At 41.2% G+C, this 20,669-nt stretch overlaps 1 protein-coding gene across 10 annotated transcripts in view; it reads right to left on the bottom strand.

The window, feature by feature from the left end:
• Positions 1–20,669, bottom strand: part of LOC140728102 (intermembrane lipid transfer protein VPS13B-like) — a 1,021,046-nt gene that overhangs the window by 512,198 nt on the left and 488,179 nt on the right. For all 10 annotated transcript variants that reach the window (XR_012099001.1, XR_012099002.1, XR_012099004.1 and 7 more), the window contains exons 20-21: positions 15,809–15,918; positions 2,281–2,428 (exon numbers count right to left, since the gene is read on the bottom strand). Coding sequence is in view for 7 of the 10 variants with exons in the window: in XM_073046336.1 (XP_072902437.1) it covers positions 2,281–2,428; positions 15,809–15,918 (258 nt within the window). In the remaining 3 variants the exon portion in view is untranslated. The remainder of the gene's footprint in view (positions 1–2,280; positions 2,429–15,808; positions 15,919–20,669) is intronic.

Genomic DNA, 20,669 nt, shown 5'->3' with positions numbered 1-20,669 from the left:
AAGGTAGAACATACAATGTAAATGGTAGGGCACTAAGGAGTGCAGTAGAACAGAGGGATCTGGAAATACAGATATAAAATTCCCTAAAAGTGGCGTCACAGGTAAATAGGGTCGTAGAGAGAGCTTTTGGTACATTGGCCTTTATAAATCAAAGTATTGAGTATAAGAGTTGGAATGTTATGGTCAAGTTGTATAAGGCATTGCTGAAGCCAAATTTGGAGTATTGCCTACAGTTTTGGTCACCAAATTACAGGAAGGATATTAATAAGGTTGAAAGAGTGCAGAGAAGGTTTACAAAGATGTTGCCGGGACTTGAGAAACTGAGTTACAGAGAAAGGTTGAATAGGTTAGGACTTTATTCCCTGGAGTGCAGAAGAATGAGGGGAGATTTGATAGAGGTATATAAAATCATGGTGGGTATAGATAGAGTGAATGCAAGCAGGCTTTCTCCACTGAGGCTAGGGGAGAAAAAAAACCAGAGGACATGGGTGAAGGGGGAAAAGTTTAAAGGGAACATTAGGTGGGGCTTCTTCACACAGAGAGTGGTGGGGGTATGGAATGAGCTGCCAGATGAAGTGGTAAATGCGGGCTCACTTTTAACATTTAAGAAAAACTTGGACAGGTACACGGATGAGAGGTGTATGGAGGGATATGGTCCAGGTGCAGGTCAGTGGGACTAGGCAGAAAAATGGTTCAGCACAGCCAAGAAGGGCCAAAAGGCCTGTTTCTGTGCTGTAATGTTCTATGGTTCTGTGTTGATGTGAATGCTTTAAGAAATACACTGAACAAGAATGGTGTTCGTGGAAGGACACCACAGAGGAAACCACTGTTATCAAAAAAAAACATTACTGCATGTCTCTAGTTTGTAAAAGACCACCTGGATATTCTACAACACTTCTAGGACCACGTTCTGTGGACAGATGAAACAAAAGTTGAACTTATTCATAGCAATATACACTGCTATGTGTGGAGGAAAAAGAGCACTGCACACTAACATCCAAAACCTCAGCCCAACTGTGAAGTACAGTGGAAATAGCATCATGGTTTGGGTGCTTTGCTGCCTCAGGGCCTGGACAGATTGTAATCATTGAGGAAACAATGAATTCAAAATTATATCAAAATATTTTTTACAGGAGAATGTCAGGGTAGCAGTCTGTCTCCTGAAGCTCAATGAAAGGTGGATAATGCAACAAGACAATGATCCAAAAGACAAGAGTAAATCAACAATAAAATGGTTTAAAAAGAAAAAAAATCATGTTTTGGAATGGCCAAATCATAGTCCTGACCATAATCCTACAGAAATTCACCAGATTGATTCCTGGGTTCAGTTCACCAGATTGATTCCTGGGATGGCAGGACTTTCATATGAAGAAAGACTGGATCGTCTAGGCTTATACTCACTGGAATTTAGAAGATTGAGGGGGGATCTTATTGAAACGTATAAAATTCTAAAGGGATTGGACAGGCTAGATGCAGGAAGATTGTTTCCGATGTTGGGGAAGTCCAGAACGAGGGGTCATAGTTTAAGGATAAAGGGGAAGCCTTTTAGGACCGAGATGAGGAAGAGCTTCTTCACACAGAGAGTGGTGAGTCTGTGGAATTCTCTGCCACAGGAAACAGTTGAGGCCGGTTCATTGGCTATATTTAAGAGGAAGTTAGATATGGCCCTTGTGGCTAAAGGGATCGGGGGGTATGGAGAGAAAGCAAGTACAGGGTTCTGAGTTGGATGATCAGCCATGATCATACTGAATGGCGGTGCAGACTCAAAGGGCCGAATGGCCTACTCCTGCACCTATTTTCTATGTTTCTATGAAATTTTGTGGAAGGACCTGAAGCAAGCAGTTCATGCAAGGAAGCCCACCAACATCCCAGAGTTGAAGCAGTTTTGTAAAGAGGAATGGCCTAAAATTCCTCCAAGCCAATGTGCAGAACTAATCAACAGTTACTGCAAATGTTTGGTTGAAGTTATTGCTGTATAAGGGGGTCACACCAGTTACTGAAAGCAATGGTTAACATACTTTTTCCAACAAATACGTGTAATATTAGATCATTTTTCTTAATAAATAAATGAACAAGTATAATATGTTTGTGTTATTTATTCAATTAGGTTCTCTTTATCTAGTTTTAGGACTTAGTGAAGATCTGATCACATTTTAGGTAATATTTATACAGAAATAGAGTAAACTCCACAGGATTCACAAACTTTCTAACACAACTGTATGTCTTACCACTTCTAAAGCTGATTGTTTTATTTACTGAGTGAAAATCAAACCAAAGTACCTGTTGCAGTTTTGGTTTTGACAGGACTACTGGCGTATTCCGATGCTTGATTTGACTGCTGCATTAGCAAAGGTGTGCTGCCAACAGATACCTCATCTTCTTTCTTCCTTGATGATGGCATGACTAACTGAACAGCTCCTGCAGACTGCTGTAAAGAGAAAAATAAAACACCTAGCATTAGAATTAATTCATCCCAGTTCAACTATAGCATAGCTAAAAGGCAGGGATACCTTCTCTCTGTCCCGAACATGTGCCTTAGACATAAGCCACATGAAGAATCATCTGATAAGTCAGGATACACTTTCCTTCTCAGTTACCTTATGGCCTCCCTATTTAGCATGGCACATTTAATGCAATTATTGGCCTATTTTGCATGATAGGGTTCATATCTATATGTAAATGAGTTGAACATTGTCCAAACTTATTTTAAATTGGATCTTTGCAATTGACATTCAGAAAAATGTTTCATTCCATAATTCTGGACCAGTTTCGATCGTAGGAAACAGACAGGAAAATGTTCAGCCTCTTTCAGTTCTAATGCAGTCTTAATCTTCTGTGCTACCCACTCTCAAGTCCATCAAAGTACTCTGTAAAGCTTAACTCTTTTACAAAGCATTTGGTCATGTGCTTTAATACTATTTTTTTGTGGTTTAATATTTGTTCTTCAAAAATCCCACTGGTCTTTTTATTACGCTAAAGATGCAAAATAAATACAAGATGGTAGCTCTTTTAAAATGATTTCTCACTATGTTTTAATGAAATGTGTAATCCTTTCAATTATGGAAAGCAGCAAAGACAATGGTCTCACGGAACTAATTCTGGTAGATATCAAGGCGCCAGATAGTCTGAGTATGTGCTTTGGAAAAAAATACAAAGAAATATTTTCACATAATGAAATAGGGTGAACAATTTTGTGGTAACAATGTCCTACAAACATAAATAAAATGGTTAGCCATAACTTCTTTCTTTCATGAAAGAAAAATGCTGGCCAGCACATCACAGGTTCTCCTTCTCTCTTCAAAAATGTCCCATTACATTATCAAACAGTACCATGGCATTGTCCAATCTACAACCTCACAAAATTCAACTGAATTTTTTTGAAGAAGTAACCAAGAGGATTGACATGGGCAGGGTGGTAGATGTTCTCTACATGGACTATAACTAGGATTTTGACCTGGTCATACATGGTAGACAAGTCCAGAAGGTCAGATCATATGGAATCAGGGTTAAACTAGTAATCCGGGTACAAAATTGGTTTGGTAGAATGAGTCAGAGGATGATAGTGAAGGGTTGTTTTTCAGTTTGGAGTCCTGTGACCAGTGGTGTGCTACAGAAATTGTTTCTGGGTTTCCAGCTATTTGTTATAGGCATAACGATTCCGATGAGCATGAAGGTGGCATGTTTAATATGTTTGCAGATGACACCATAATTTGTGGTATGAAAATGAAATCAACTCCAACATCTTCCCAACTACTGAGGTCAGATGACCTGGCCTACAATTTTCTTTCTTCTGCCTCTCTCCCTTCTTGAAGAGTAGAGTAAAATTTGCAATTTTCCATTCCTCCAGAACAATGCCAAGATCAATTTAATCTTGAAAGATCATTACTAATGCCTCAACAATCTCTTTAGCTACCTCCTTCAGAACCCAGGGATGTACACCCTCTGGTCCAGGTGACTTATCTAACTTCAGTTTCCCAAGCACCTTCTCTGTAGCAATGGCAACTTCACACACCTTTGCCCCCGACACTCTTGAACTTCCCACATACTGCTAGTGTCTTCCACATTGGAGACCAACACAAAATGCTTTTTCTGTTCATCCACCTCTTCCCTCTCCCCTATCACTACTTCACCAGCATCGTTCTCCAATGGTCCAATATCTACTCTCACCTCTCTTTTACACTTTATGTATCTGAAGAGACTTGTGCTATCTTCTTTAATATTATTCCCTAACTTACCTTTATATTCCGTCTTTTCCTTCCCAATAACTTTTTTAGTTGCCCTCTGTTGGTTTTTAAAGACTTCACAATCCTCTAATATCCCACTAATTTTTGCTCTATTATATGCCCTTCCTTTGTTGGGTTTGATTTCTCTTGTCAGCCACAGTTGCATCATCCTGCCTTTGGAATTCTTCTTCCATTTTAGGATGTATATATCCTGCAGCTTTTAAATAGCTCACAGAAATTCCGGCCATTGTTGCTTTGCCATTATCCCTAGCAGTGTTCTTTTCCAATCAATTTTGGCCAGCTCCCCTCTCATGTCTCTGTAATTCCCTTTTCTCCACTGTATTAATACTTCAGCAGCTTTTCAAATTGTAAGCTTAATTCTGTCATATTATCATCACATGCCTCTCAGGATTCTTTACCTTAAGCTCTCTAATCAATTCTGGTTCATTGCACAACACCCAATCCAGAATTGCATTTATCCCATAAGTTCAGCCACAAGCTGCTCTAGAAAGCCATATCACAGGCATTCTAGAAACTCCCCCTCTCGGTATCCAGCACCAAGCTGATTTTCCCAAACTACCTGCGTATTGAAATTCTCCATGACGATCTTAACATTGCCCTCTTGGCATGCATTTTCTACATCCTGTTGTAATTTGTGGATCACATCTTTACTACTGTTTGGGGGCCTGTATAAATCTCCCATCATGGTCTTTATATAAGTAACACACATAAAATGCTAGAGGAACTCAGCAGGCCAGGCAGCATCTGTGGAAAAGAGTAAAGAGTCAGTGTTTGGTCCGAGACCCTTCATTGGAACTGGGGAAGAAAGATGAGAAGTCAGAGTAAGAAGATGGGAGAGGGGACAAAGAAGTACAAAGTGCTAGATGATAGGTCAAACTAGGATCAGAGGAGGGGTGAAGTAAAGAGCTGGGAGTCCATTGGTGAAAAAGATAAAAGGACTGGAAAAGGGGGAATCTGATAGCAGAGGACAGAACGCCTTGGAAGAAAGAGAAGGGGGAACAGCACCAGAAAAATGTGATGGGCAGTGATGGGAGCCAAGGTGAGAGGGGGAAATAGGAATACAGAGTTGTGGGGGGGGGGGGGGGGGCGGTGAGGCCATTACCAGAAGTTCATGCCATCAGGTTGGAAGCTACCCATACAGAATATAAGGTATTGCTCCTCCAAACTAAGTGCAGCCTCATCACAACAGTGGAGGAGGCCATGGACTGACATGTCAGAATGGGAATGGGAATGGGAATTAAAGTGGGTAGCCACTGGGAGATCCCACTTTTTCTGGTGGACAGAGCATAGGTGCTTGGCGAAGCGCTCCCCCAATCTACATCGAGACTCACCGATAATAAGGAGGCCACACCGGGAGCACTAGATACAGTAAATGACCCCAAAAGACTCACAGGTGAAGAGTCGCCTCACCTGGAAGGACTGTTTGGGGCCCTGAGTGGTAGTGAGGGAGGAGGTGTAGGGGCAAGTGTAGCACTATTCCGCAAGGATAAGTGCCATGAGGGAGATCAGTGGGGAAGAATGAAAGGACAAGGGAGTCCTGTGTGAAGCGATCCCTGCAGAAAGCAGAAAGTAGGAGGGAAGAAAGGATATGCTTGGTGATAGGATCCCACCAAGAGATGGTGGGAGTTGTGGAGAATTATGTGCTGAACGCAGAGGCTAGTGGGGTGGTAGGTAAGGACAGGAGTTTCCCTATCCCTGGTGTGGTGCTGGGAGGATGGGGTGAGAGCAGACATACGTGAAATGGAAGAGATGCGGTTGAGGACAGCTTTGATGGTGGAGGAAAGGGATAATCTTTCTTTGAAGAAGGAGGACATCTCCTTCATTCTGGAATTAAAAGCCTCATCCTGAGAGCAGATGCAGCAGAGATGGAGGAAATGAGAGAAGGAGGATGGCACTTTTACAAGTAACAGGGTGCAAAGAGGTACAGTCCAGTTCGCTGTGAGAGCCAGTGGGTTTATAAAAGACATCAGTGGATAAGCTGTCTCCAGAGATAGAGACAGAGAGATCGAGAAAGGAGAGAGAGGTGTCAGAAATGGACCAGGTAAATTTGAGGTCAGTGTGGAAGCTGGAAGCAAAGTTGATAAAGTCAATGACCTCCACATGGATGCAGGAAGCAGCACCAATGCAGTCATTGATGTGGCGTAGGAAAAGTTGGGAAATAATACTAGTGTAGGCTTGGAACATAGACTGTTCCATATAGCCGACAAAAAGGCAGACATAGCTGGGACCATTGTGACTGCCCATGGCTACAGTATTGTTTGAAGGAAGTGGAAGGAGCCAAAGGAGAAATGATTGAGAGTGAGGATCAGTTCTGCCAAACATAGAAAAAAATCACTGCCAAGACTCCATCAATCACTTCCCTTGCCTCCCGTAACACTTTAGGATACATCTGGTCAGATCCTGATGATTTATTCAACTTTCTGCATTTCAAGAACTCCAACACCTCCTTCTTTATAAAGCTGATATGCTCATGGATATCACTTGACTCCCCTGGATGCACTACATTCAGTAGCCACTTTATTAGGTACTTCCTGTACCTAATAAAGTGGACACTGAGTGTATGCCCATGGTCTTCTGCAGCTGTAGCCCATCCACTTCAAGGTCTGGCGTGTTCAGCATTCAGAGATGCTCATCTGCACTCTACTATTGAAATGCATGAGTACTCTTGCCTTCCTATCAGCTTAAACCAGTCTGGCCATACTCCTCTGACTTCTCTCATTTTTTTTCCCCCAAAGAACTGCTGCTCACTGGAATATTTTTGTTTTTTGTACCATGCTCTGCAACATTAGAGACTATTGTGCATGAAAATTCCAGGAGATCAGCAGTTTCTGAGATACTCAAACCACCCTGTCTGACACCAACAATCATTTCACTGTCAGAATCACTTAGATCATATTTCTTCCCCATTCTGACATTTGGTCTAAACAACAAGTCTGCATGCATTTATGCATTGAGTGACTGCCACATGTTTGTCTGATTATATATTTGCATTAATGAGCATACAAAGTACCCAATATAGTGGCCACTGAGTGTATCTTCTATGATGTTCTCCAAAGGAAATAGACGTGACAAATATTCACTTAAGACCAAAGACATTTTCTGTAGTTCCACACAAAGATCACCAATTTGTTTTTTAAGGAGACCTATATTCTCCCAAGTTTGTGTGACACCTAATTGAAGGTCTTTGTTAGTCCACATACAAAACATTAACTGGTTCCTCCTTATTTATTCTGTCAGCTACAAACTGACAAAATCTCCATATTTAATCAAACATGATTTCCCCATTGTCTGTCTATGTTGCACTTCCTAATAAAGATTCTAGCATTTTCCTGACCATATTAAGATATGCATGAAAGCAGAGGAAATGAGACAGCCAGATTCAAGGTCAATGTACCATAAGGCTGGTAAAAAAAAAACTGCAATTCAAAGACGCATTGATTAAGTCATGAGAGGATTCTGGATTTGTAATGAATTAGTCTTCAGAGTGGATGATGACAGAAAAGGAAGAAAGATTGCAACCAGGATGATTTAGGAACAAGCAAAGAAAATGAAGCTTTTATTAGTTGCAGTTTCAGAATGAAAGGTAGGTCAATTCAAGTTTCTGCTAAGATTAACCACTAATATGACATTCAGTTCAAGTTTTATTATCATTCAACCATACATGAATACCCATGAAAACAGCCAAACAAAACAGCATTCCTCCAGGGCCAAGGTCCAAAACACAGTACCAACAATCATACACAGCACAAGGCACATATAGCACATAAAAGATAGCAAGTAAACAGTCACTCAAAAATAAATTTAAAAACCAATTGAACGACAGAAGGTCAGTATTTATCCACATTTTGGATCTTTACCCTATTATACTGTTGGTTGCGTTCTCTACCTAAAGGCAGAATCAAGTAATGAAGGGAATAAAAGGGAGCAAGAGCTCCTATTAAAAAAAATATTCAGCTTGTGTTTTCAGGAATAAAGCAAAAACTACAGAAGTCAAGGCTATTAAGAACAGATGCTCTATGAATGTAGATGACCTGTCAAGAAATTATTTAGGCAAATCTATACTATAAGTAAAATATGAAAGATGATAATGCTTGAAGAAATGATTACTTTATGCATCATAGGATAGTTTGAGGCATTCATGGAAGTAATAATATTTGTAGTCATAAAAAATAGAAGGAAAAAATGGAAAAATTCACTTAAGTTACATTCCAATTGCTTACATGACCCCCTATACTATGCATATATTTTCCAGATCATTCTTGTAAACCCAGAAGAAAAGGCATAAATTACCTTTCCGTTATTCGTCACTGAAGTAACGCCAGAAGATTGGGAGGACTTTCAGACTTAGATATCAGGATATAAATCACAATTCACAACTATATAAACTAAAGACCTTGTGATAAGTTCTTTCCATTAAGTGGACTTTCCAACAGCTCAGTAACTTTAAATACAGAGATAATTAAGACACACACATCAAGGCAATCTAGATGCCATGTTCGTATGGCAGCAGAAAGAACATGGCCAACATAAAATGTTGCTGCAATAACACAGTAGTCCATGAAACATAAGGTAAAGAAGCAGAAGAAAATCATTCCATCCATCGAGTCTGCTCCACCATTCAATCATAGCAGATTTTAAACCCCATTCTACCACCATCTCCCCAAAACCCTTAAGCACTTTACCAATCAAAGCCCTATCAAACTCTGCCTTCAATATACCCTTCCCATTTTTATCAATGCACCATAGAAAGCATCCTATCTCCAAGCATAATGGGTTGGTATGATAGCTGCTCTGCACATGACTATAAGAAACGGCAGAGGGTTGTGGATACTGCTCAGCAGATCACGGAAACTTGCCTACCTTCCATGGACTCTGTCTATAATTCTCGCAGAAAGCATAATCAAAGATTCCACCCACCCTCGACATTCTTCCTTCTTTCCTATTCCATTGGGCAGAAGATACAAAAGCATGAAGCACATACCACCAAGCTCAAGGACAGCTTTTACCTCACTGTAATTAGACTCTTGAATACTCTGTGTCCACTCTATTAGCTCTGTACTTAATAAAGTGGCCACTGAGTGTGCATTCATGGCATTCTGCTACAGTAACCCATCTACCTCAAGGTTCAACATGTGTGTTCAGAGATGCTCCTCTGCACACCACTGTTGCAATGAGTAGTTATTTGAACATAGAAACATAGAACATAGAAAACCTACACCACAATACAGGCCCTTCAGCTCACAAAGTTGTTCCGAACATGTCCCTACCTTAGAAATTACTGGGCTTAGCTATAGCCCTCTATTTTACTGAGCTCCATGTACCTATCTAAAAGCCTCTTAAAAGACCCTATCATATCCACCTCCACCACCAGTGCTGGCAGCCCATTCCACTCCCTGAGTAAAAAATTTACCCCTGACATCTCCTCTGTACCTACTCCCCAGCACCTTAAACCTGTGTCCTCTTGTGGCAACCATTTCAGCCCTGGGAAAAAGCCTCTGACTATCCACACGATCAATGCCTCTCATATCTCATACACCTCTATCAGGTCACCTCTCATCCTCCTTCGCACCAAGGAGAAAAGGCCGAGTTCACTCAACCTATTCTCATAAGGCATGCTCCCCAATCCAGGCAACATCCTTGTAAATCTCCTCTGCACCCTTTCTATGGTTTCCACATCCTTCCTATAGTGAGGCGACCAGAAATGAGCACAGTACTCCACGTGGGGTCTAACCAGGGTCTTATATAGCTGCAACATTACCTCTCGGCTCCTAAATTCAATTCCACAATTGATGAAGGCCAATACACCATACACCTTCTTAACCACAGAGTCAAACTGCGCAGCTGCTTTCAGCATCCTTTTGACTCGGACCCCAAGATCCCTCTGCTCCACCAGACTGCCATGAGTTTTACCATTAATACTTACCATTATTCTGCCATCATATTTGACCTACCAAAATGAACCACTTCACACTTCTCTAGGTTGAACTCTATCTGCCACTTCTCAGCCCAGTTTTGCATCCTATCAATGTCCTACTGTAACCTCTGACAGCCTTCCACACTATCCACAATACTCCCAACCTTAGTGTCATCAGCAAACTTACTAACCCATCCCTCCACTTCCTCATCCAGGTCATTTATAAAAATCACGAAGAGTAAGGGTCCCAGAACAGATCCCTGAGGTACTCCACTGGTGACCAACCTCCATGCAGAATATGACCTGTCTACAAACACTCTTTGCCTTCTTTGGGCAAGCCAGTTCTGGATTCACAAAGCCATGTCCCCTTGGATCCTATGCCTCTTTACTTTCTCAATAAGCCTTGCATGGGGTACCTTATCAACTGCCTTGCTGAAATCCATATACACTACATCTACTGCTCTTCTTTCATCAATATGTTCAGCCACATCCTCAAAAAAATTCAATTAGGCTCGTAAGGCACGACCTGCCCTTTACAAAGCCATGCTGACTACTCTTAATCATATTATACCTCTCCAAATGTTCATAAATCCTGCTTCTCTGGATCTTCTCCATCAGCTTACCAACCACTGAGGTAAGACTCACTGGTCTATAACTTCCTGGGCTATCTCTACTCCCTTTCTTGAATTAAGGAACAACATCCGCAATCCTCCAATCCTCAGGAATCTCTCCCGTCCCCACTGATGATGCAAAGATCATTGCCAGAGGCTCAGCAATCTCCTCCTTCACCTCCCACAGTAGCCTGGGGTACATTTCGTCCAGTCCTGGTGACTTATCCAAATTGATGCTTTCCAAAATCTCCAGCACATTCTCTTTCTTAATATCTACATGCTCAAGCTTTTCAGTCTGCTGCAAGTCATCGCTACAATCACTAAGATCCTTTTCCCTAGTGAATACTGAAGTAAAGTATTCATTAAGTACCTCTGCTATTCCCTCCGGTTCCATACACACTTTCCCACTGTCACATTTGATAGGTCCTCCATGCTCTAAGCACATCCGCTTCATTCACAATACTCCTTGCATTAAAATAGACACATTTCAAGCCTTCGGTCTGAGCGCATCCCTTCTCTATCAACTGCCTATCCCCCCTCTCGCACTGTCTACAAGCTTTCTCTATTTGTGAGCTAACCTCCTCTTCCCAAGTCTCTTCAGTTCGGTTCTTTAGTTACTGTTGCCTTCCTGTCAGCTTGAACAAGTCTTTCCATTCTCCTCTGACCTCCCGCAGTAACAAGATGTCTTTGTTCACAGAACTGTTTTCCTTTGCTTTTTGCACCATTCTAAGTAAACTCCAGAGACTGTTGTACATGAAAATCCCAGGAGATCAGCATTACTAAGATGCTCAAACCACCCTGTCTGGCACCGTGGTCAAAGTTACTTGGATCACATTTCTTCCCCATTCTGATGCTTGGTCTGAACAACAACTGAACCTGTCAACCATGTCTGGATGCTTTCATGCATTGAGTTTCTGCCATATGATTGGCTGATTAGATATTTGCATTAATGAGCAGGGTACAGATATACCTTAGAAAGAGGCCATTATACTTCTTGTATGGACTCTTGACCTCACAATCTACCTTGTTTTGATCTTGCATTTTTATTGTTTACCTGTCCTGCACTTTCTCTGTAGCGTTAACACTTTATTCCTACCTGCTGCAGTTTTACCTTGTCCCACAACAATGCACCATGGAATAATTTAATCTGTATGAACAGAATACAAGCCAAGCTTTTTATTGTATCTTGGTGCATGTGACAATAATTAAACAGTACTTTTACCAATGACTTGGCCTGCATAGCCCCCATAATGATGAACTTCACAGATTCAATATCCTCTGTCTGAAGATTCCTCCTTGTCTCAGTTGTAAAGGGATACCCCTTTATTCTGAGGCTATGCTCTCAGATAGATGACTTTTCTACTAATGTGCCCTTTTCACTTCCACTCTATCCAGGCCTTTCAGTATTCAGTAGGTTTCAATGAGCTCCCCCTCCTTCTGAAATCCATCAAATGTAGGATCAGAGACATCAAGCGTGCCTTATACATTAAGACATTCGATCCTGGGATACTTCGTGTAAATGTCATCTGAACCCTCTACACAGTCAGCACATCTTTCTACAGATACATGGTCCAAAATTATTCACAATATTCCAGCTACAGTCTAACCAACATTTTATAAAGCCTTATTGGTACATCCTTATCCAGTCCTCTCAAAATGAATGCTAACATCGAGTTTTCTTTCTTTATTACAGACTCAATCTGCAAGTTAATCTTAGAGTCCATTCTCACGTATGGATGTGAGACATGGACACTCACCAAGACCATGAGAAAGTCACTAGATGGCTGCTATACATGAATGCTCCGAACGGCTCTTGACATGAGTTGGCAACAGCACATGGTGAATGTCGAGCTCTATGACAACCTACCAATGCTCACTACTAAAATCAAGGTGAGAAGATTGCAACTAGCAGGGCACTGTCTATGCCACCCTGAGCTACCTGCCAGCCTAGTCATCACATGGGAGCCCAAGCATGGGAGGATGAACCCTGGGCACCCTCCCAAGACTGCCTAATGTAGGTGAACTGATCACACTGATGAGGGAGAGGGAGGAGTGGAGAGTCCGTCATCGTGCCCAATGCCAGCCCCCTAGGCCTGAGTCGACATAGTTGACATAGTCGGTGAAGGAACAGAGGGTCTTGAATCCATGTCCATAGATCGCTCAAAGTTGCCACACAAGTTGATAGGATGATTAAGAAGGGGTATGCTGTGTTGAGATTTACCAGGATGCTGCCTGTAATAGAGAGTATATCTTATGAGGATAGGTTGAATAAGCTCAGCTTAAGCTCTTTGGAGAGAAGGAGGATGTGAGGAGACTTGATAGTTGTACAAGATGATAAAAGGCACGGATTATTCCTAAGGTAGAATCGGCTAATGAACAAGGGCATAATTTTAAGGTGATTGGTCTAAACTATAGAGGGGTGTCAGAGGTAGGTGTTTTTTTTTACAGAGAGTGGTTCGTGTATGGAACGCACTGTCAGGGTGGTGGTAGAGGCAGATACATGAAGGACAACAGACTCTTAGATTGGTACATTGATAATAGAAAAATAGAAAGCTGAGTGGGAGGGAAGGGTTAGATTAACTTTTGAGTAGGCTAAAAGATTACCACAAAAGGGCATGTACTGTGCTGTCATGTTCAATGTAAATTAAATAATAATGAAAGCTTAAGAAAGTTTCAAGCAGTCAAATTATATCTACTTGTACAAAGAGCTTATTAATGGATTTAGTGTTTCATTTTGTTATGGGTTTTTTTTCTTTATCATTTTGTGTTCTAATTTTCAAAGTAATTGTTAACTTTACAACTTCAGTCTGAAGTTGAACATTATGCCTGAATGCATGAAACCACAGCGAGAAAAAGTTCTGAATTCTTCCTGCTTATTTCTTGCCAACGATCAGCAACAAAAATTGCTGCTTTTTGAATACAAACTCATGCAACTAATGCTATTTAAAACCTGTTTGCTTGAAGCACAGTGTTGTGTCTAACGGCCACACAAGTGCGAGCAACTCATATTAATTACAATGTTAGGCAACAGTCCCCTGCCCCAATTAAGCAGCAGAGTGTCCGAAACAAACAAAGGGAATCCCAGCTCTTTTCTTGATTAGTTTTTGTTCTTTAAGAGTTGTTCCAAATAAGTGGGTGCCCCAATTAACCAATGGTCCATATCAAACTCATCTACTGATGGTCACATCCCAGATGCCACCTGACCTGTTACTTCCAGCATTTTCAACTTTTATTTTAGATTTTCAGGATCTAAGTTTTTTTGTGGTTTCTCACACATGAAAAGCTTCATACTTTCAAAATGAGAAATGAGAAAATCTGCAGATGCTGGAAATCCAAGCAACACTCACAAAATGCTGGAGAAGTTCAGCAGGTCAGGCAGCATCTATGGAAAAAAAGTGCAGTCGATGTTTTGGGGTGAGACCCTTCATCAGGACTGGAGAAAATTGACAAGGAGACAGAGTAAGAAGGAGTTACTCGGGATAACCAGTCTAATATCCATAATAACATTAATAAGCTGAATGTTGCAATTATGTTGGAAAATTAAGAAAATAATTTTCATTCTGTTTTTTACATTATAAGGCTTTTACTGATACTCTTAAGCCTTTTTGATAATCTGAAAATAACTAAATAAGTGGCTTTCAATTAATTTTATCTTACAAGCTTATAATTTTTAAATATGAGAAACTATACTGCAAGTTGCCATTGATAATTTAGTGAATACTTTGATAGGAATATGAGATAGCTAAATTGGGTGGAATCCTCAGTCATTATGGTTTTGTCATTAGCTTCTACATACCTGCATAGAAACACATGTCAAGAAACTAATCAGATTCAACCAAATGTAATGGATTAGGTTTTGCTCATTGTTGCCAACAGTTCTGCACAAATGGCCAACATTAACCCACTTAAGTGATGACAAGTTTCAGAACTCCAATGCAAATATAAAAGTCCCAGTCTTCTTGGCTGAACACTGCCAGCATTTTCCCAGCTGCACTCTGCTGCTAGTCCAGTAGTGAAACAGGATATTATTAAGATTCTCCAACATTTACGTTAGGGATTCTGTTCTCTGATCTTGTACCAGGTTAGACCCATTAAGATTTTTAATATTATATATGCTTGACTGAGAATTTTAACTCTTTGAACACATGTAAAAGTTTTATTTTAATAACTTTTTATTGAACAAGTTCTTAGAAATTTCTAAATGCCAAATGCATTTAAAAACACTGAGTCACTGAGAAAGCTAGCAATTTGTTCTATCATCATTCAGAGTTTTCAAAGAACTTCTTACACCCACTCTGATATCCAGATTATGTCACTCAAGGTCTTGTATGATACATGACAAACTGCAGATACTGTAACTTCAATTTACTAAATGGGAAAGTGCAAACAGAGTGAGCAATAACTGTGGGGCTTAAAGCAGAATCTTGGTCATGGCCTACGTAAAACCTTTGTAAGTTGCAGATCTCATACTTGCAACTAAACAAACTCCATTAAGAACAAATTAGCAAAAAACAGCAATAATATTTACAGTGTATGGTTTAGTTTCCAAATGTAATCGATTAAAAATATTTTTGAAAGGCACTGTTTCTCTCTCTCTCTCTCTCTCTCTCTCTCTCTCTCTCTCTCTCTCTCTCACACACACACACACTCACCTTTTAGATCTGGGATTAATTTGCACATACAATATATATTTCCTAGTAATTAACAAAACATAAAATAGGAGCAAAAATTTCCTTTCTTGTTTCAAAATTCATTGCATTTCCTCAAATTAAGACACTGCCTATTTCAATTTAGACATACAGAAATCTGAAATGAAATCTTGGAAGAAGCAATGTCTTAATTTGATATTTCTGTCTGTCTAAATGCCCCTTTACTTCCCAGAAGAAAAGTAATCATCAATATTAAATAAAAAGTAGAGATGTGTAAGTGAGCATCTACTGTACCAAAAATGTAACCAATGGGCTTTCATTTTCATATACAATGCTATTTTTATGTCTAATTTATTTAATTACTGGATTCTTCAGACATGAACTCGATACCTGTGGTCTATGTTTCACATTCCCCTTCTGAGGCTGGTGAAGAAGCCATACATAGAAGATTGGGTCCACATTGATTGCAATTCCTTGGACTGAGGCCAAAAGAACAGCCCCTAGAAGAAAAGATAGCACAGTTTATTGGAACTATTAATGCTACATCAACATTAGTGTCTATTATACCAATAACACAAAATGATATTTTCTTGTAACATGTGTTACGTTCCCCAGTAACCGGGTGACTTACCAGCAAAGATAGATAAGTCCGCTGAAGCCTGATGCTACTATTTTCAAACGTTTTATTTATAAAGGGGCACAAACGTATGGTTAATACAAAACATTCAGATCATATACATCGTCAAAACTCAATCTAAAGCACAGGTGTAGTAATAATCAATCAAAAATAAGCTCTATCGTTGTCTAGGGGATACTGAGTCCAATGAAATATAAGAGTCACTCAAAGTCTGCAGGCTTCCCCGTTTCGGGAACCGCTGGCATTTCACATGTTGGAGAGTGAGAAAAGGAACACTTGCCCGTCGTCCTTGCGAAGCAAATCCCTGCTGTTAGTTAAAGCTGTTTTTCCTTTTGGGTCCAGCCACAGACTCCCGATCCGGAATCTAACGCACGTGGCTTCCTTCAGAATGGCTTCCTGCTCCGACGGGAAGCACTTTTGTGTCTCCTTCGTGTGTCTCCTTGGTGCGTCTGAGGCCCCGCCTCGGCAGCCCACCTTTTATCTGGACTGGCAGGGTTGTAGATGTCAATCAGGGTGGGGGTGAGGCAATCTTTCCCCCATCACCCATCTCACATTGCCCTTAGGGTTTGCACGTAGTCCAGTTCCTTATTCCACAAAGGTGTCTCCCAAGACAATGGCTATGTCCAAGGCTTTTGTCTGGCTGAGCAGCCAGCCCACATTCCAAACCGTAAGGCTCTCTCTCTTGCGATTCTCACAAAGGAGGGGGCTGAGGTCATGACACATGGCAGTGATAGAACATCGAACAATAGAGCCCAGTACAGGCAACTTCGAGGGATCTATGGACTTGGAACTTGAGATCCCTCTGTTCCTCCACACTGTGAAGAATCCTGCCATTAACCTTGCACTCTGTCTTCAAGTTCCACCTTCCAAAGTGTATCACTTCACACTTTTCCAGATTTAACTCTATCTGCCTCTTCACAAACAAGAAAATATCAGCAGATGCTGGAAATCCGAGCAAAATACACAATATGCTGGAGGAACTCAGCAGGCCAGGCAGCCTTAGTGTCATCTGTAAACTTACTAACCCACCTTTCCCCTTCCTCATCAAAGTCATTTATAAAAATCAAAAACAGCAAGGATCACTGAACAGATCCCTGCAGATCATCACAGACCTCCAGGCAGAATACACTCCGTATTCTACCACCCTTTTCCAAAGCCAAGCCAATTCCAAATCCATGCAGTCAAGTTTACCTAGAAGCTATGCATCCTGACTTACTGAGTAAACTTACCATGGTGAACTTTGTCAATTGTCTTACTAACATCCATATAAAGCACACCGACTGCTCTACCTTCAACAATTTGTTTTGTCACTTCCCTATGGTCAGACGATGCATCTCCAATAGTTTGCCCACCACTGATGTAAGAGTTACTAGTTTGTGATTCGCAGGATTATTCCTGTTACCTTTCTTGAACTAACGAATAATGTTTGCCATCCTGCAGTCTTCTGGTTCTACTTCTGAGACCAGTGATGATGATAAGATCATTGCCAAAGGTGCAGAAATCTCTTCTCTTGCTTCTCACAGTAACCTAGGGTATATCCCATCCAGTCCTGGGAACTTATCAATCCTAATCAAAAGTTCCAACACACCCTCTTTCTTAATCTCAACTTGTTCCAGAATATTACCCTGTTTTATGCTAATCTCACATCTGACAAAGACCCTTTCACTGGCGAACAGTGAAACAAATAATTCATTAAAGAACTCCACTATTCCCACCCGTGACTCCTGTCACATTTCCATTTTTATCCCCGATCAGACCTATCCTACTCACCAAGACCTCATGACCCCTTCTAGCTTTCCTAACTCCTTTCTTAACCTCTTTTCTGGCTACCTTATAATTCTCATGAGCCCTGTCTGATCTTTGCTTGCTAAACGTTAAGTATGCTTCTTTACTGATGAAGTATTCCACCTCTCTTCTCAACCGTGGTTTCTTCACCCTACCATCCTTTCCTTGCTCCCTTGATATTCTGTACTGATGTTGAAAAAAAAGTCAGAGTTACACAGATCTGATGAGATATATTAGCTCAAAGTACTGTGGAATTTTCCATCTCAGAACATTGTAATGCTGTGCTGGATAAGTAGGTCAAGGGCAGAATAGAAACATCATCACCAAAAGTAAAATTCAAGTAGAGCTGGGGAGTAGGCACCAGCCAAACCCTGATTATTAGATACACACAAAAAAACCTGCTGCGTTGTACATAACTGGGAGTAACAAAGCTTCTCAGCAGCTAATGATTTGTGTGCCACAAATTTAAAAATCTTCAAAGCAAATCACCTTTCCAGACCGGAAACTTACACAGCTCAAATCCCAAGCATTACCATAAGACCTTAAGATATAAGAGCAGGATTAGGCCACTTGGCTCATCAAGTCTGCTCTGCCATTTCATCATGGCTGATCCAATTTTCCTCTCAGCCTCAATCTCCTTTCTCCTTCACGTATCCCTTCATGCCCTGACCAATCAAGAATCTATCAAACTCACCCTTAAATATACATAAAGACTTGGCCTCCACAGCTGCGTTGGGCAAAGAATTCCACCGATTCACCACTCTCTGGCTAAAGAAATTCCTCCTCATGGAAAATTTGCCCTGTATAACTCCTATATATGCACAAACAGCCTTAATATTTACAAACTCTAAACTGATCATTTCCCCCAATATTACTCCATTCAATTAATTTGCCTCCTTTGCAGCTAAAATATGCACAGGTATTATTTCCTGAAATCACATCAGTGAAGAGTACTAAATAAAAATAAACACGAGAAATTCTGCAGATGCTGTAAATCTAAAGGAAAACACAAAAATTGCTAGAGGAACTCAGCAGGTCAGGCAACACCCATAGAAAAGAAATGAACAGTCAATGTTTCACGTCGAGACCTTCTTCAGGACTGGTAAAGAAGGAGGACGAAGCCAGAGTAAAAAAGGTCTGTTTGGCGGGGGGAGGGGGGCGGGAGGAGCATAGTTAGAGGGTGATAAGTGAAGTGTGAAGCCAGCAGGTAGAAAAGATGAAAAGGTTAAGGGCTGAAGAGGAAAGAATCTGATAGTAGAGGAAAGTGGTCACAGAAAGGAAGGAGAAGGGGCACCAGGGAAGGTGACAGGCAGTTGAGAAGATATAAGAGACCAGTGTGGAGAATAAAAGGGGGGGCAAATTTTTTTTAACCAACTGGAGAAGTCAATATTCATGCCATCAGGTTGGAGGCTACCTAGACAAGGTATTGCCCCTCCACCCTGATGGTGGTTCTCATCATGGCCAAAGAGAAGGCCATGGACCAACATGTCAGAACGAGAATGGGAATTGGAATTAAAACATCTGGCCACCAGGAAGTTCCACTTTTGGCAGATGATGCAGAGGTGCTCAACGAAGCAATCCCCCAATTTACAACGGGTCTCACCAATGTAGAGGAGGCTGCAGCAGGAGCACTGGACACAATAGATTCACAGCAGATGCACAGCTGAAGTGTTACCTCACCTGGAAGGATTGTTGGGGGCCCTGAATGGAGGTGAGGGAGGAGGTGAGTGGGCAGATCTAGCACTTTGGCCACTTGCAGGGGTAAGTGCCAGGAAGGAGATTAGTGGGGACGGATGAATGGACTAGGGAATCACAGAAGGAGCAATCCTTGTGGAAAATGGAGAGGGGGTTAAGGTAGAGATGTGCTTGGGGAAGGATCCCTTTGGAGATGACAGAGGTTGCAGAGAATGATGTATTGGATGCAGGGGCTCATGGGGTGGCAGGTAAGGACAAGAGGAACTCTATAACTGTCAAGGTGGTGGGAAGATGGGGTGAGTGTGGATTTTCAGGAAACAGAGGAGATGAGGACAGCAAGAATGGTGGAGGTAGGGAAACACCATTTTTTGAAGAAGGATGACATCTCTGATGTCTTGGGAAGGAAAGCCTCATCCTGGCAACAGATTCAGTGGAGACAAAGGAACTGAGAAAAGAGAATAGCATTTTCACGGGAGATAGGATGGGAAGAGGTACAGTCAAGATAGCTGAGGGAATTGGTAGTTTCCTAAAAGATGCTAGTCAACAGTTTGGAGATAGAGAGTTAATGAAAGGGGAGGGAGGTGTCAGAAATGGACTAAGCAAATTTAAGGGTAGGGTGGAAATTGAAGGGAAAGTTGATGAAATTGATTGACAAGCTGAGCATGGGTGCATGAAGCAACACCAATGCAGTTGTCAATATAATGGAGGAAGAGTTGTAGGGCATTACTGGGGAAGGCTTGGAACATGGATTGTTCTATGTAGCCAACGAAAAGGCAGGCACAGCTGGGGCCCATGGCTACCTCTTGAGTCTGGAGAAAGTCTGGAATAAAATCACCACAGGAACAGACCAACGCTTGGAGAGTTTTTTTTTGCAGAATAAGCTTCTACATTGTGATCTGCCTAGTGTTTTCTACATTTAAATGAAGGAATATAGTTTTGATTTGGCAACTTCTCCAAGTCCTGATTGACTTTTGAAGATTTCTGCTGATTTGCATGCATTTTAACATTCAGTATTGAATCTGGCTGAAAATCTGAGCATATTTTGACATTGGGAGAACAGAAGTATGATGTGTACAATTTGGAGCTGTACAGCACAGGAGCAGGCCCTTCGGCCCACCATGTTGACACTAACCA

Source organism: Hemitrygon akajei, chromosome 1, assembly GCF_048418815.1.
Source record: "Hemitrygon akajei chromosome 1, sHemAka1.3, whole genome shotgun sequence".
In the NCBI taxonomy this organism is placed as follows: Eukaryota; Metazoa; Chordata; class Chondrichthyes; order Myliobatiformes; family Dasyatidae; genus Hemitrygon; species Hemitrygon akajei.
This window is presented reverse-complemented; position numbering and strand designations above follow the sequence as displayed.